This window comes from Oncorhynchus nerka, linkage group LG14 (assembly GCF_034236695.1).
Source record: "Oncorhynchus nerka isolate Pitt River linkage group LG14, Oner_Uvic_2.0, whole genome shotgun sequence".
Taxonomy (NCBI): Eukaryota; Metazoa; Chordata; class Actinopteri; order Salmoniformes; family Salmonidae; genus Oncorhynchus; species Oncorhynchus nerka.
In genome coordinates, this window is record NC_088409.1 from 96,499,732 (window position 1) to 96,516,664 (window position 16,933).

A 16,933-nucleotide genomic window follows, 5' to 3' on the forward strand; every position below is an offset into this window, starting at 1 on the left:
ATTCACACTGTCATTCACACTGCCCTGCACACTGCCCTGCACACTGTCATTCACACTGCCCGGCACACTGCCCGGCACACTGTCATTCACACTGCCCTGCACACTGTCATTCACACTGTCATTCACACTGCCCTGCACACTGTCATTCACACTGTCATTCACACTGCCCTGCACACTGTCATTCACACTGTCATTCACACTGTCATTCACACTGCCCTGCACACTGTCATTCACACTGCCCTGCACACTGTCATTCACACTGTCATTCACACTGTCATTCACACTGCCCTGCACACTGTCATTCACACTGTCATTCACACTGTCATTCACACTGCCCTGCACACTGCCCTGCACACTGTCATTCACACTGCCCTGCACACTGTCATTCACACTGCCCTGCACACTGTCATTCACACTGTCATTCACACTGTCATTCACACTGCCCTGCACACTGTCATTCACACTGTCATTCACACTGTCATTCACACTGTCATTCACACTACCCTGCACACTGTCATTCACACTGCCCTGCACACTGTCATTCACACTGTCCTGCACACTGTCATTCACACTGTCATTCACACTGTCATTCACACTGCCCGGCACACTGCCCGGCACACTGTCATGCACACTGTCATGCAATCAGCAGAGATGTTTTTTGGCTTCCTCAAAACCACACTGTGTGCTCACAACCACAGCCTCTTTGCTCTTCTGATTGCAAAGGGGTTTGAACTCAATAAAGAGCAAGGGGTGGGCAGTGAGTCCCGATTGCTGCATCGCCACTCAACACCTAGTGAAACTGATGTACACTGGTACCCGGGAGACTGGCATCCAACCTCTCAGTGGACCATTAAAACAGGAAGAGAGTAGAGAGACCGGCTCATTCAGACAGCGTAAGACTGGCAAAGTCCTTGGGATTGCGACAAGAAAACCCCTACCTCTATAAAGAGAACACCCGTATAAAAAGAGCATCACATACTGTGCAGTACACTCAAAATAGACCGTTTTGTTGGTAGGTGTGGAAAAATTAGAAGGAAAAACAGCTGAATTCGGGATATTTCACTTCTTCATATAGAAACGAAGACTGTTCATCATATTGTCTGTTCCAGTGACTTTCTTTCATAAAAATCAAAGCTTCATTTAAAGGAGGGTAAGGACATTTTCATTCATGTATTTAATGTCATTTATATGTTTGACAGTGTTAAATAACAATTCTGCATAGCAATTGAATAACAATTGTCGCAGGGATAGAGTACACATTCAAGCTTGTTTATAAAATCTATTTACTTCTTCATTGGGTGTTCTAAAGTGCAGTGTGCGAGCTGATCCAGACTGAATCGATTCACATTTATGTAAGGACTGAGTGTATTTTCAGGGATTTGACTCAAATCTCTCATAAAGTTGTGGAAACACGATTTGGAAGGGATCCATCTCCTCTGAGTATCAGTCTTACAAACCCCTTAAATGGTTCCAACGTTCAAAAAAAAATGTGCCTTGGTTGCCATAGCACCTGTTACTGCACGGAATGCCATTCTAAACTGGTTTGGATTCCCTGTGTAAAGTGGCAGGGAAAGAGGACACACAGACAGACGGACGGACAGATGGACAGAGACGGACGGACGGACGAGACGGACGGACGGACAGACAGACAGACAGACAGACAGAGGCTATAAAGAAGGGACCTCCACTGTTCATGTACTGTCGATCATCGGTATATATTGTATCGCTCCTGTAGACAGGACTAAACTGGTGTAGTTTATTATGGACTCACTGGAAGGTCTAGAAACAGACTTTCGTTGATGAAAAAAAGAACGATGACTAAGTTAGAGTTTGACTTGAGACTTTGCTCGCCAAGTCATTCAGTCTTTCTCCTCAGCGTAGCTTACTGTCGAGCTCTCACTTCCCTTTTTCTAATCTTCTCCAAACTGTACCTTCCTTCTTCATTCATTTCACCAGAAAGGAAAACAACTTGACTGAGCGCTTTTAGATAAAAGTGAGTGTGACAATTACATGCATGAAAAAATATAATGTTCTTTGTGTGTATCGTATGGGGCGATACAGTCACATGAGATAAAATACATTTACAATCTAAATGTTGTATAAAAGCACATTAACACACACGACATACACATTTCATGCAAAGTCCAATCTGTACACAAATACTGAAGGGGAAGAATGGTTGGTTTAATAAAGATTCAAAGTTACGTTTGAGAATATAGTGGTGTTTATGGCCATATACAGCAATCCAGAAATGACTGCATTTCAACAGAGATATACAAAATGCAGGATCATAATTTGATCACAGGAGAACTTTCTTGCAATGCATGACAATTTAAAGTTGTAGTGTATTTGAGGTTTTAAAAAATGCTTCTGAAGTTTGTTCTTTGTACTTAGAAATGTCAGACTTGATTTTTCCTTACAAAAAAAAATTATAAACCCCGACAAAAATGTCCATTAATTATAATCCACATTTCCTGTTACTGGGTGGCTGTGTGTTACTGGGTGGCTGTGTGTTACTGGGTGGCTGTGTGTTACTGGGTGGCTGTGTGTTAGTGGGTGGCTGTGTGTTACTGGGTGGCTGTGTGTTACTGGGTGGCTGTGTGTTACTGGGTGGCTGTGTGTTAGTGGGTGGCTGTGTGTTACTGGGTGGCTGTGTGTTAGTGGGTGGCTGTGTGTTACTGGGTGGCTGTGTGTTAGTGGGTGGCTGTGTGTTACTGGGTGGCTGTGTGTTAGTAGGTGGCTGTGTGTTACTGGGTGGCTGTGTGTTACTGGGTGGCTGTGTGTTACTGGGTGGCTGTGTGTTAGTGGGTGGCTGTGTGTTAGTGGGTGGCTGTGTGTTACTGGGTGGCTGTGTGTTACTAGGTGGCTGTGTATTACTAGGTGACTGTGTGTTACTAGGTGACTGTGTGTTACTAGGTGGCTGTGTGTTAGTGGGTGGCTGTGTGTTAGTGGGTGGCTGTGTGTTACTGGGTGGCTGTGTGTTACTGGGTGGCTGTGTGTTACTGGGTGTCTGTGTGTTAGTGGGTGGCTGTGTGTTAGTGGGTGGCTGTGTGTTAGTGGGTGGCTGTGTGTTAGTAGGTGGCTGTGTGTTAGTGGGTGGCTGTGTGTTACTGGGTGGCTGTGTGTTACTAGGTGGCTGTGTGTTACTGGGTGGCTGTGTGTTAGTGGGTGGCTGTGTGTTACTGGGTGGCTGTGTGTTACTGGGTGGCTGTGTGTTACTGGGTGGCTGTGTGTTACTAGGTGGCTGTGTGTTACTGGGTGGCTGTGTGTTAGTGGGTGGCTGTGTGTTAGTAGGTGGCTGTGTGTTACTGGGTGGCTGTGTGTTAGTGGGTGGCTGTGTGTTACTGGGTGGCTGTGTGTTACTGGGTGGCTGTGTGTTACTGGGTGGCTGTGTGTTAGTAGGTGGCTGTGTGCTACTGGGTGGCTGTGTGTTAGTGGGTGGCTGTGTGTTACTGGGTGGCTGTGTGTTAGTGGGTGGCTGTGTGTTACTGGGTGGCTGTGTGTTAGTAGGTGGCTGTGTGTTACTGGGTGGCTGTGTGTTACTGGGTGGCTGTGTGTTAGTGGGTGGCTGTGTGTTACTGGGTGGCTGTGTGTTAGTAGGTGGCTGTGTGTTACTGGGTGTCTGTGTGTTAGTGGGTGGCTGTGTGTTAGTGGGTGGCTGTGTGTTAGTGGGTGGCTGTGTGTTAGTAGGTGGCTGTGTGTTAGTGGGTGGCTGTGTGTTACTGGGTGGCTGTGTGTTACTAGGTGGCTGTGTGTTACTGGGTGGCTGTGTGTTAGTGGGTGGCTGTGTGTTACTGGGTGGCTGTGTGTTACTGGGTGGCTGTGTGTTACTGGGTGGCTGTGTGTTACTAGGTGGCTGTGTGTTACTGGGTGGCTGTGTGTTAGTGGGTGGCTGTGTGTTAGTAGGTGGCTGTGTGTTACTGGGTGGCTGTGTGTTAGTGGGTGGCTGTGTGTTACTGGGTGGCTGTGTGTTACTGGGTGGCTGTGTGTTACTGGGTGGCTGTGTGTTAGTAGGTGGCTGTGTGCTACTGGGTGGCTGTGTGTTAGTGGGTGGCTGTGTGTTACTGGGTGGCTGTGTGTTAGTGGGTGGCTGTGTGTTACTGGGTGGCTGTGTGTTAGTAGGTGGCTGTGTGTTACTGGGTGGCTGTGTGTTACTGGGTGGCTGTGTGTTACTGGGTGGCTGTGTGTTAGTGGGTGGCTGTGTGTTACTGGGTGGCTGTGTGTTACTGGGTGGCTGTGTGTTAGTGGGTGGCTGTGTGTTAGTGGGTGGCTGTGTGTTAGTGGGTGTCTGTGTGTTAGTAGGTGGCTGTGTGTTAGTGGGTGGCTGTGTGTTACTGGGTGGCTGTGTGTTACTAGGTGGCTGTGTATTACTAGGTGACTGTGTGTTACTAGGTGACTGTGTGTTACTAGGTGGCTGTGTGTTAGTGGGTGGCTGTGTGTTAGTGGGTGGCTGTGTGTTACTGGGTGGCTGTGTGTTACTGGGTGGCTGTGTGTTACTGGGTGTCTGTGTGTTAGTGGGTGGCTGTGTGTTAGTGGGTGGCTGTGTGTTAGTGGGTGGCTGTGTGTTAGTAGATGGCTGTGTGTTAGTGGGTGGCTGTGTGTTACTAGGTGGCTGTGTGTTACTGGGTGGCTGTGTGTTACTGGGTGTCTGTGTGTTAGTGGGTGACTGTGTGTTAGTGGGTGGCTGTGTGTTAGTAGGTGGCTGTGTGTTAGTGGGTGGCTGTGTGTTACTAGGTGGCTGTGTGTTACTAGGTGGCTGTGTGTTAGTGGGTGGCTGTGTGTTAGTAGGTGGCTGTGCGTTAGTGGGTGGCTGTGTGTTAATAGGTGGCTGTGTGTTAGTGGGTGGCTGTGTGTTACTGGGTGGCTGTGTGTTAGTGGGTGGCTGTGTGTTAGTAGGTGACTGTGTGTTAGTGGGTGGCTGTGTGTTACTAGGTGGCTGTGTGTTAGTGGGTGGCTGTGTGTTAGTGGGTGGCTGTGTGTTAGTAGGTGGCTGTGTGTTAGTGGGTGGCTGTGTGTTAGTGGGTGGCTGTGTGTTAGTGGGTGGCTGTGTGTTAGTAGGTGGCTGTGTGTTAGTGGGTGGCTGTGTGTTACTAGGTGGCTGTGTGTTACTAGGTGGCTGTGTGTTACTAGGTGGCTGTGTGTTACTAGGTGGCTGTGTGTTACTGGGTGGCTGTGTGTTACTGGGTGGCTGTGTGTTACTAGGTGGCTGTGTGTTACTGGGTGGCTGTGTGTTAGTGGGTGGCAGTGTGTTAGTGGGTGGCTGTGTGTTAGTGGGTGGCTGTGTGTTAGTGGGTGGCTGTGTGTTAGTGGGTGGCTGTGTGTTAGTAGGTGGCTGTGTGTTAGTGGGTGGCTGTGTGTTAGTGGGTGGCTGTGTGTTAGTGGGTGGCTGTGTGTTAGTAGGTGGCTGTGTGTTAGTGGGTGGCTGTGTGTTACTGGGTGGCTGTGTGTTAGTGGGTGGCTGTGTGTTAGTGGGTGGCTGTGTGTTAGTAGGTGGCTGTGTGTTAGTGGGTGGCTGTGTGTTACTGGGTGGCTGTGTGTTACTAGGTGGCTGTGTATTACTAGGTGACTGTGTGTTACTAGGTGACTGTGTGTTACTAGGTGGCTGTGTGTTAGTGGGTGGCTGTGTGTTAGTGGGTGGCTGTGTGTTACTGGGTGGCTGTGTGTTACTGGGTGGCTGTGTGTTACTGGGTGTCTGTGTGTTAGTGGGTGGCTGTGTGTTAGTGGGTGGCTGTGTGTTACTGGGTGGCTGTGTGTTAGTGGGTGGCTGTGTGTTACTGGGTGGCTGTGTGTTAGTGGGTGGCTGTGTGTTAGTAGGTGGCTGTGTGTTAGTGGGTGGCTGTGTGTTACTAGGTGGCTGTGTGTTACTAGGTGGCTGTGTGTTAGTGGGTGGCTGTGTGTTAGTAGGTGGCTGTGCGTTAGTGGGTGGCTGTGTGTTAGTAGGTGGCTGTGTGTTAGTGGGTGACTGTGTGTTACTAGGTGGCTGTGTGTTACTAGGTGGCTGTGTGTTAGTGGGTGGCTGTGTGTTAGTAGGTGGCTGTGCGTTAGTGGGTGGCTGTGTGTTACTAGGTGGCTGTGTGTTAGTGGTTGGCTGTGTGTTACTGGGTGGCTGTGTGTTAGTGGGTGGCTGTGTGTTACTAGGTGGCTGTGTGTTAGTGGGTGGCTGTGTGTTACTGGGTGGCTGTGTTAGTGGGTGGCTGTGTGTTAGTGGGTTTTTGTGTGTTAGTGGGTGGCTGTGTGTTACTAGGTGGCTGTGTGTTACTGGGTGGCTGTGTGTTACTAGGTGGCTGTGTGTTACTGGGTGGCTGTGTGTTACTGGGTGGCTGTGTGTTACTGGGTGGCTGTGTGTTACTAGGTGGCTGTGTGTTACTGGGTGGCTGTGTGTTAGTGGGTGGCTGTGTGTTAGTGGGTGTCTGTTTGTTACTAGGTGGCTGTGTGTTAGTGGGTGGCTGTGTGTTAGTGGATGGCTGTGTGTTAGTGGGTGGCTGTGTGTTAGTGGGTGTCTGTGTGTTACTAGGTGGCTGTGTGTTAGTGGGTGGCTGTGTGTTAGTAGGTGGCTGTGTGTTAGTGGGTGGCTGTGTGTTAGTGGGTGGCTGTGTGTTAGTGGGTGGCTGTGTGTTAGTAGGTGGCTGTGTGTTAGTGGGTGGCTGTGTGTTACTGGGTGGCTGTGTGTTAGTGGGTGGCTGTGTGTTAGTGGGTGGCTGTGTGTTAGTAGGTGGCTGTGTGTTAGTGGGTGGCTGTGTGTTACTGGGTGGCTGTGTGTTACTAGGTGGCTGTGTATTACTAGGTGACTGTGTGTTACTAGGTGACTGTGTGTTACTAGGTGGCTGTGTGTTAGTGGGTGGCTGTGTGTTAGTGGGTGGCTGTGTGTTACTGGGTGGCTGTGTGTTACTGGGTGGCTGTGTGTTACTGGGTGTCTGTGTGTTAGTGGGTGGCTGTGTGTTAGTGGGTGGCTGTGTGTTACTGGGTGGCTGTGTGTTAGTGGGTGGCTGTGTGTTACTGGGTGGCTGTGTGTTAGTGGGTGGCTGTGTGTTAGTAGGTGGCTGTGTGTTAGTGGGTGGCTGTGTGTTACTAGGTGGCTGTGTGTTACTAGGTGGCTGTGTGTTAGTGGGTGGCTGTGTGTTAGTAGGTGGCTGTGCGTTAGTGGGTGGCTGTGTGTTAGTAGGTGGCTGTGTGTTAGTGGGTGACTGTGTGTTACTAGGTGGCTGTGTGTTACTAGGTGGCTGTGTGTTAGTGGGTGGCTGTGTGTTAGTAGGTGGCTGTGCGTTAGTGGGTGGCTGTGTGTTACTAGGTGGCTGTGTGTTAGTGGTTGGCTGTGTGTTACTGGGTGGCTGTGTGTTAGTGGGTGGCTGTGTGTTACTAGGTGGCTGTGTGTTAGTGGGTGGCTGTGTGTTACTGGGTGGCTGTGTTAGTGGGTGGCTGTGTGTTAGTGGGTTTTTGTGTGTTAGTGGGTGGCTGTGTGTTACTAGGTGGCTGTGTGTTACTGGGTGGCTGTGTGTTACTAGGTGGCTGTGTGTTACTGGGTGGCTGTGTGTTACTGGGTGGCTGTGTGTTACTGGGTGGCTGTGTGTTACTAGGTGGCTGTGTGTTACTGGGTGGCTGTGTGTTAGTGGGTGGCTGTGTGTTAGTGGGTGTCTGTTTGTTACTAGGTGGCTGTGTGTTAGTGGGTGGCTGTGTGTTAGTGGATGGCTGTGTGTTAGTGGGTGGCTGTGTGTTAGTGGGTGTCTGTGTGTTACTAGGTGGCTGTGTGTTAGTGGGTGGCTGTGTGTTAGTGGGTGGCTGTGTGTTAGTGGGTGGCTGTGTGTTACTAGGTGGCTGTGTGTTAGTGGGTGGCTGTGTGTTAGTGGGTGGCTGTGTGTTATTGGGTGGCTGTGTGTTACTAGGTGGCTGTGTGTTACTAGGTGGCTGTGTGTTAGTGGGTGGCTGTGTGTTAGTGGGTGGCTGTGTGTTACTAGGTGGCTGTGTGTTACTAGGTGGCTGTGTGTTACTAGGTGGCTGTGTGTTAGTGGGTGGCTATGTGTTAGTGGGTGGCTGTGTGTTAGTTGGTGGCTGTGTGTTACTAGGTGGCTGTGTGTTACTAGGTGGCTGTGTGTTACTAGGTGGCTGTGTGTTAGTGGGTGGCTGTGTGTTAGTGGGTGGCTGTGTGTTACTGGGTGGCTGTGTGTTAGTGGGTGGCTGTGTGTTAGTGGGTGGCTGTGTGTTAGTGGGTGGCTGTGTGTTAGTGGGTGGCTGTGTGTTAGTGGGTGGCTGTGTGTTAGTGGGTGGCTGTGTGTTACTGGGTGGCTGTGTGTTAGTGGGTGGCTGTGTGTTACTGGGTGGCTGTGTGTTACTGGGTGGCTGTGTGTTAGTGGGTGGCTGTGTGTTAGTGGGTGGCTGTGTGTTAGTGGGTGGCTGTGTGTTACTGGGTGGCTGTGTGTTACTGGGTGGCTGTGTGTTACTAGGTGGCTGTGTGTTACTGGGTGGCTGTGTGTTAGTGGGTGGCTGTGTGTTAGTAGGTGGCTGTGTGTTACTGGGTGGCTGTGTGTTAGTGGGTGGCTGTGTGTTACTGGGTGGCTGTGTGTTACTGGGTGGCTGTGTGTTACTGGGTGGCTGTGTGTTAGTAGGTGGCTGTGTGCTACTGGGTGGCTGTGTGTTAGTGGGTGGCTGTGTGTTACTGGGTGGCTGTGTGTTAGTGGGTGGCTGTGTGTTACTGGGTGGCTGTGTGTTAGTAGGTGGCTGTGTGTTACTGGGTGGCTGTGTGTTACTGGGTGGCTGTGTGTTACTGGGTGGCTGTGTGTTAGTGGGTGGCTGTGTGTTACTGGGTGGCTGTGTGTTACTGGGTGGCTGTGTGTTAGTGGGTGGCTGTGTGTTAGTGGGTGGCTGTGTGTTAGTGGGTGTCTGTGTGTTAGTAGGTGGCTGTGTGTTAGTGGGTGGCTGTGTGTTACTGGGTGGCTGTGTGTTACTAGGTGGCTGTGTATTACTAGGTGACTGTGTGTTACTAGGTGACTGTGTGTTACTAGGTGGCTGTGTGTTAGTGGGTGGCTGTGTGTTAGTGGGTGGCTGTGTGTTACTGGGTGGCTGTGTGTTACTGGGTGGCTGTGTGTTACTGGGTGTCTGTGTGTTAGTGGGTGGCTGTGTGTTAGTGGGTGGCTGTGTGTTAGTGGGTGGCTGTGTGTTAGTAGATGGCTGTGTGTTAGTGGGTGGCTGTGTGTTACTAGGTGGCTGTGTGTTACTAGGTGGCTGTGTGTTACTGGGTGGCTGTGTGTTACTGGGTGTCTGTGTGTTAGTGGGTGACTGTGTGTTAGTGGGTGGCTGTGTGTTAGTAGGTGGCTGTGTGTTAGTGGGTGGCTGTGTGTTACTAGGTGGCTGTGTGTTACTAGGTGGCTGTGTGTTAGTGGGTGGCTGTGTGTTAGTAGGTGGCTGTGCGTTAGTGGGTGGCTGTGTGTTAATAGGTGGCTGTGTGTTAGTGGGTGGCTGTGTGTTACTGGGTGGCTGTGTGTTAGTGGGTGGCTGTGTGTTAGTAGGTGACTGTGTGTTAGTGGGTGGCTGTGTGTTACTAGGTGGCTGTGTGTTACTGGGTGGCTGTGTGTTAGTGGGTGGCTGTGTGTTAGTAGGTGGCTGTGTGTTAGTGGGTGGCTGTGTGTTAGTGGGTGGCTGTGTGTTAGTGGGTGGCTGTGTGTTAGTAGGTGGCTGTGTGTTAGTGGGTGGCTGTGTGTTACTAGGTGGCTGTGTGTTACTAGGTGGCTGTGTGTTACTAGGTGGCTGTGTGTTACTAGGTGGCTGTGTGTTACTGGGTGGCTGTGTGTTACTGGGTGGCTGTGTGTTACTAGGTGGCTGTGTGTTACTGGGTGGCTGTGTGTTAGTGGGTGGCAGTGTGTTAGTGGGTGGCTGTGTGTTAGTGGGTGGCTGTGTGTTAGTGGGTGGCTGTGTGTTAGTGGGTGGCTGTGTGTTAGTAGGTGGCTGTGTGTTAGTGGGTGGCTGTGTGTTAGTGGGTGGCTGTGTGTTAGTGGGTGGCTGTGTGTTAGTAGGTGGCTGTGTGTTAGTGGGTGGCTGTGTGTTACTGGGTGGCTGTGTGTTAGTGGGTGGCTGTGTGTTAGTGGGTGGCTGTGTGTTAGTAGGTGGCTGTGTGTTAGTGGGTGGCTGTGTGTTACTGGGTGGCTGTGTGTTACTAGGTGGCTGTGTATTACTAGGTGACTGTGTGTTACTAGGTGACTGTGTGTTACTAGGTGGCTGTGTGTTAGTGGGTGGCTGTGTGTTAGTGGGTGGCTGTGTGTTACTGGGTGGCTGTGTGTTACTGGGTGGCTGTGTGTTACTGGGTGTCTGTGTGTTAGTGGGTGGCTGTGTGTTAGTGGGTGGCTGTGTGTTACTGGGTGGCTGTGTGTTAGTGGGTGGCTGTGTGTTACTGGGTGGCTGTGTGTTAGTGGGTGGCTGTGTGTTAGTAGGTGGCTGTGTGTTAGTGGGTGGCTGTGTGTTACTAGGTGGCTGTGTTACTAGGTGGCTGTGTGTTAGTGGGTGGCTGTGTGTTAGTAGGTGGCTGTGCGTTAGTGGGTGGCTGTGTGTTAGTAGGTGGCTGTGTGTTAGTGGGTGACTGTGTGTTACTAGGTGGCTGTGTGTTACTAGGTGGCTGTGTGTTAGTGGGTGGCTGTGTGTTAGTAGGTGGCTGTGCGTTAGTGGGTGGCTGTGTGTTACTAGGTGGCTGTGTGTTAGTGGTTGGCTGTGTGTTACTGGGTGGCTGTGTGTTAGTGGGTGGCTGTGTGTTACTAGGTGGCTGTGTGTTAGTGGGTGGCTGTGTGTTACTGGGTGGCTGTGTTAGTGGGTGGCTGTGTGTTAGTGGGTTTTTGTGTGTTAGTGGGTGGCTGTGTGTTACTAGGTGGCTGTGTGTTACTGGGTGGCTGTGTGTTACTAGGTGGCTGTGTGTTACTGGGTGGCTGTGTGTTACTGGGTGGCTGTGTGTTACTGGGTGGCTGTGTGTTACTAGGTGGCTGTGTGTTACTGGGTGGCTGTGTGTTAGTGGGTGGCTGTGTGTTAGTGGGTGTCTGTTTGTTACTAGGTGGCTGTGTGTTAGTGGGTGGCTGTGTGTTAGTGGATGGCTGTGTGTTAGTGGGTGGCTGTGTGTTAGTGGGTGTCTGTGTGTTACTAGGTGGCTGTGTGTTAGTGGGTGGATGTGTGTTAGTGGGTGGCTGTGTGTTAGTGGGTGGCTGTGTGTTACTAGGTGGCTGTGTGTTAGTGGGTGGCTGTGTGTTAGTGGGTGGCTGTGTGTTAGTGGGTGGCTGTGTGTTATTGGGTGGCTGTGTGTTACTAGGTGGCTGTGTGTTACTAGGTGGCTGTGTGTTAGTGGGTGGCTGTGTGTTAGTGGGTGGCTGTGTGTTACTAGGTGGCTGTGTGTTACTAGGTGGCTGTGTGTTACTAGGTGGCTGTGTGTTAGTGGGTGGCTATGTGTTAGTGGGTGGCTGTGTGTTAGTTGGTGGCTGTGTGTTACTAGGTGGCTGTGTGTTACTAGGTGGCTGTGTGTTACTAGGTGGCTGTGTGTTAGTGGGTGGCTGTGTGTTAGTGGGTGGCTGTGTGTTAGTGGGTGGCTGTGTGTTAGTGGGTGGCTGTGTGTTAGTGGGTGGCTGTGTGTTAGTGGGTGGCTGTGTGTTAGTGGGTGGCTGTGTGTTAGTGGGTGGCTGTGTGTTACTGGGTGGCTGTGTGTTAGTGGGTGGCTGTGTGTTACTGGGTGGCTGTGTGTTACTGGGTGGCTGTGTGTTAGTGGGTGGCTGTGTGTTAGTGGGTGGCTGTGTGTTAGTGGGTGGCTGTGTGACAGGTTGCTAATGAGCTCATAGAGGGTGAAGATGCTGAAGGAGATCTCATCATAGACAAGATAGGCCACGTCTGACGTGTCCCAGCTGAAGGCAGCTCCCGGTAGGCCAGGTCAGAGTAGGAACTGGGGTCCTCGTAGATCACCCGCGGGTCAGACCAGCTGTCCGGGTGGAGGTGTAGGGAGGCAGGGCACAGCCAACCCACAGCTCTCTGCGTCCTCCCCCATCAGGACAGGTAGCCTATCCTAATCAGAGAGGTCATTGAAATGACACTCTCTAATTGTTTTATATTTTTTACATTTTGTCAGGAAATGCAGCTCTGTCTCAGGTTCTGCTTCGGTGCAGTGGTTGTCTCTATCGCTCGCTCTCTCTCTCTCACTCTATTCTCTCTGTTTCTCTCTCTCTCCCTCTCTTTTTTTGGTGAATGCATGTTGTGTTGCTATGGGGAAATAGAGGCCTTACTGTTTACTATTCATCCAATCATTTGTATTCTGTTTCTCTCCATAGTACTGCTGGGCGTGAGGATGAACGGCAGCCAATCAAACCGGTCTCTGAAGTGTGTGCGTGACACCAGCGTGACGGCGGTGGTCTTCCCCTGTCTCTACAGCGCCCTCTTCCTGTTTGCGCTGGTACTCAACTGCCTGGCTGCATGGATCTTCTTCAACATCCGTAGCACCACCACCTTCGTGGTCTACCTGAAGAACGTAGTAAGGGAACCAGCATTTATTTTCTGTGATAAACAAATTTAGTCCGACCGCCAGAAATGGTTGAACAATAACGACTGATGACTGACGTGATGGCCTGTCCGTCAACAGGTGGTGGCAGACCTGCTGATGACCCTGTCCATCCCGGTGAAGGTCCTCGCGGACACCGACGTGGGCTCCTGGCGTCTGCGTGCGTTCTACTGTCGCTACTCCGCCGTCCTCTTCTACACCACCATGTACATCAGCATCCTGCTGCTGGGGCTCATCAGCCTGGACCGCTACCTCAAGATAGTCAGGCCCTTTGGGAAGTGCATCCTCCAGAGGGTTGGGGTGGGACAGGCCTTGAGTGTGGCCGTCTGGGCTGTGATGGTGTCTCTGGCTCTGCCCAATACCATTCTGAGTGACCGTACACCGTCGGGTTCTCCTGGTCGGCTGAAGTGTACCTCTCTAAAGGGTGAGGCCGGTATGCTGTGGCACGAGGGCTTCAACTACTTCTGCCAGGTACGGGCTACATTCTTGTACTTCGGCATCATTACACTGAATGGTATCCTGGCGGTAGTATGTTAACCTGGCTAACCAAGGGGCAGTATTTATAGAGATTGTCCCTGTTGTTCAATACATTTTCTCCTCCTCTTTCCAGGTGGTGTTTTGGGGAACGCTGGCTCTGATGCTGTTGTGTTACACCTTCATCAGTCGTAAAGTCTACGAGTCCTACAAAGCCTCGCGTAGTGGCTCCAACGCGGCCAGCCGCAGGACCAAGGCCAAAGTCTTTGTGGTGGTGGTGGTGTTTTTCGTTTGTTTCGCCCCTTTTCATTTCGCCAGAGTGCCCTACACTCTTACCCAGACCCGAAAAACAGCCAACCACTGCTGGGCGCAGAACGCGCTCTACGTTGCCAAGGAGACCACTCTCTGGCTCTGTGCCACTAACGTGTGTCTGGACCCGCTGATCTATGTGTTCCTGTGCAGGGTGTTCCGAAAAAGATTGACAGACGTGCTCAATCGCAAGCCCCGCCCCCAGGGTGCTTTGGAGTCGCCCACAGCAACCTCTACACATTTGGAGATGTCACAGATGGTGAATAACAGAATACTGGATGTCAGCTTGGCCTAGAAGCACAACAATGTACATTATTTTGTAGTTTATTTTCCCCTGTTGAATTGTAGATGTAACTTGGCCTGATGTTAACCCCTGTTATTTTGTAGTTTATTTTCCCCCAGCCTGTTGAATTGTAGATGTAACTTGGCCTGATGTTAACCCCTGTTATTTTGTAGTTTATTTTCCCCCAGCCTGTTGAATTGTAGATGTAACTTGGCCTGATGTTAACCCCTGTTATTTTGTAGTTTATTTTCCCCAGCCTGTTGAATTGTAGATGTAACTTGGCCTGATGTTAACCCCTGTTATTTTGTAGTTTATTTTCCCCCAGCCTGTTGAATTGTAGATGTAACTTGGCCTGATGTTAACCCCTGTTATTTTGTAGTTTATTTTCCCCCAGCCTGTTGAATTGTAGATGTAACTTGGCCTGATGTTAACCCCTGTTATTTTGTAGTTTATTTTCCCCCAGCCTGTTGAATTGTAGATGTAACTTGGCCTGATGTTAACCCCTGGACAGATTGTGACCAGAGTAAAGCCTTCAAAACATCTTTGGATAAGTGGCTCTTTTGACTAAGACAATGTTGCAGGTCTAATAGGCTATAAACAGCAGTGTTCCCACATCACCTCTGTGATAGCCCATTGTGTTGAAGAGCATTCTGAAACAAAATGGCTGGTGTGACATTAGATAACCAAACTGCCTCGGGAGTTTTTCCAAATATCATGTTAAAAATCATCCACAAGAGACAATCCAGGCGAATATGTCCATCAAGTCATTGTCTTTCTCCTCAGCGTAGCTTACTGTCGAGCTCTCACTTCCCTTTCTCTAATCTTCTCCTAACTGTACCTTCCTTCTTCATTCATTTCACCAGAAAGGAAAACAACTTGACTGAGCGTTTTTAGATAAAAGTGAGTGTGACAATTACATGCATGAAAAATATAATGTTATTTGTGTGTATCGTATGGGGCGATACAGTCATGAGTTAAAGTTCATTTACAATCTAAATGTTGTACAAAAACACATTAACACACACACGACATACACATTTCATGCAAAGTCCAATCTGTACACAAATACTGAAGGGGAAGAATGGTTGGTTTAATAAAGATTCAAAGTTACGTTTGAGAATATAGTGGTGTATATGGGCATTTACAGCAATCCAGAAATAACTGGAACGGGAGGGTAGAGACAGGGAGGGAGGGTAGAGACAGGGAGGGAGGGAGGGTAGAGATAGGGAGGGAGGGAGGGAGGGAGGGAGGGAGGGAGGGTAGAGATAGGGAGGGAGGGTAGAGACAGGGAGGGAGGGAGGGAGGGAGGGAGGGAGGGTAGAGATAGGGAGGGAGGGTAGAGACAGGGAGGGAGGGAGGGAGGGAGGGAGGGAGGGAGGGAGGGAGGGAGGGAGGGAGGGAGGGAGGGAGGGTAGAGACAGGGAGGGAGGGAGGGAGGGTAGAGATAGGGAGGGAGGGAGGGAGGGTAGGGAGGGAGGGAGGGAGGGGAGGGAGGGAGGGAGGGAGGGAGGGAGGGAGGGAGGGATAGGGAGGGAGGGAGGGAGGGTAGAGACAGGGAGGGAGCGTAGAGAGAGGGAGGGAGGGAGGGAGGGAGGGAGGGAGGGAGGGAGGGAGGGAGGGAGGGAGGGAGGGAGGGAGGGTAGAGGCAGGGAGGGAGGTAGGGAGGGAGGGAGCGTAGAGATAGGGAGGGAGGGAGGGAGGGAGGGTAGAGGCAGGGAGGGAGGGAGGGAGGGAGGGAGGGGGAGGGAGGGAGGGAGGGAGGGTAGAGGGAGGGAGGGAGTGTGGAGGGAGGGAGCGTAGAGCTAGGGAGACAGGGAGGGTAGAGACAGGGAGGGAGCGTAGAGAGAGGGAGTGTAGAGATAGGGAGGGAGGGAGGGAGGGAGGGTAGAGGCAGGGAGGGAGGTAGGGAGGGAGGGAGCGTAGAGATAGGGAGGGAGGGAGGGAGGGAGGGTAGAGGCAGGGAGGGAGGGAGGGAGGGGAGGGAGGGAGGGAGGGAGGGCAGGGAGGGAGGGAGGGGGAGGGAGGGAGGGAGGGTAGAGGGAGGGAGTGTGGAGGGAGGGAGCGTAGAGCTAGGGAGACAGGGAGGGTAGAGACAGGGAGGGAGGTAGGGAGGGAGCGTAGAGATAGGGAGGGAGGGGGGAGGGAGGGAGGGTAGAGGCAGGGGGAGGGAGGGAGGGAGGGAGGGAGGGTAGAGGCAGGGAGGGAGGGAGGGTAGAGACAGGGAGGGAGGGAGGGTAGAGATAGGGATGGAGCGTAGAGAGAGGGAGCGTAGAGATAGGGAGGGAGGGAGGGAGGGAGGGAGGGAGGGAGGGAGGGAGGGAGGGAGGGAGGGAGGGAGGGAGGGAGGGAGGGAGGGAGGGAGGGAGGGTAGAGGCAGGGAGGGAGGGAGGGTAGAGACAGGGAGGGAGGGAGGGAGGGAGGGAGGGAGGGAGGGAGGGTAGAGGCAGGGAGGGAGGGTAGAAGTTTGAGAAAGTATTAGGACACCTGTTATAACTGTGTCCTAACCTAAATCTGTGACCTGTACCGACCTCTACATAGTTCCTGTAGAAGGTGCCCTTGCGCATGACCAGAAGGTGAGCCTGGGTGTCTGAGGAGCTGAGTATCTCCTCACAGAAGACCAGGAAGGATTGGAGAGGGACAGGATGGCGGGGACACGGTACATCACTCCTTTGACCTCATTATGGAACAGCATCATGCTGGGAAATACGGCGATGATCTCATGTCTGGTCCCAGAGAAGCCCATCCCAGAGAGACAGTTGACAGAGTTCATTGAAAGTGATCCAATATGCAGAAAGAGAGAGTCGTCCTACAAAATGTTCAACAAAATGTGAAGATTAGCCCAGTCCCAAACTGTGTGACAGAGTAATCACATTAGCAGGGAATGAAGTCTTGCTATTCATTGATAGTCCCGTAAATAAGGGGCAGGTCTCTGCCTATATTTAAGTTGTATTCATTGACAGTCCCGTAAATAAGGGGCAGGTCTCTGCCTATATTTAAGTTGTATTCATTGATAGTCCCGTAAATAAGGAGCAGGTCTCAGCCTATATTTAAGTTGTATTCATTGACAGTCCCATAAATAAGGGGCAGGTCTCAGCCTATATTTAAGTTGTATTCATTGATAGTCCCGTAAATAAGGGGCAGGTCTCAGCCTATATTTAAGTTGTATTCATTGACAGTCCCATAAATAAGGGGCAGGTCTCAGCCTATATTTAAGTTGTATTCATTGATAGTCCCGTAAATAAGGGGCAGGTCTCAGCCTATATTTAAGTTGTATTCATTGACAGTCCCGTAAATAAGGGGCAGGTCTCAGCCTATATTTAAGTTGTATTCATTGATAGTCCCGTATATAAGGGCCAGGT

The 16,933-nt window shown here is 51.2% G+C and overlaps 1 protein-coding gene across 3 annotated transcripts; it reads left to right on the forward strand.

The window, feature by feature from the left end:
* The first annotated feature begins 724 nt into the window (after positions 1–724).
* Positions 725–14,684, forward strand: LOC115119387 (P2Y purinoceptor 13-like). Of its 3 annotated transcripts, none has more exons than XM_029648160.2 (4): positions 725–1,150; positions 12,282–12,481; positions 12,590–12,979; positions 13,119–14,684. In XM_029648160.2, exons 2-4 carry the CDS (start codon positions 12,299–12,301, stop codon positions 13,584–13,586), a joined length of 1,041 nt encoding a protein of 346 aa, XP_029504020.1. In that variant the 5' UTR covers positions 725–1,150; positions 12,282–12,298; the 3' UTR covers positions 13,587–14,684. The 3 variants fall into 3 exon arrangements, with proteins under 3 accessions (XP_029504020.1, XP_029504022.1, XP_029504023.1); XM_029648162.2 differs by lacking the exon at positions 725–1,150 and adding an exon at positions 1,672–1,993; XM_029648163.2 differs by lacking the exon at positions 725–1,150 and adding an exon at positions 11,860–12,009.
* Positions 14,685–16,933: the final 2,249 nt, after the last annotated feature.

Bases quoted from the DNA above. Each gene is read 5' to 3' on its own strand.
- LOC115119387 (XM_029648160.2), top strand. From the start codon at position 12,299: ATGAACGGCAGCCAATCAAACCGGTCTCTGAAGTGTGTGCGTGACACC. The intron at 12,482-12,589 runs GTAAGGGAACCA...GTCCGTCAACAG, and splicing joins TGGTCTACCTGAAGAACGTA to GTGGTGGCAGACCTGCTGAT. The intron at 12,980-13,118 runs GTACGGGCTACA...TCCTCTTTCCAG, and splicing joins GCTTCAACTACTTCTGCCAG to GTGGTGTTTTGGGGAACGCT.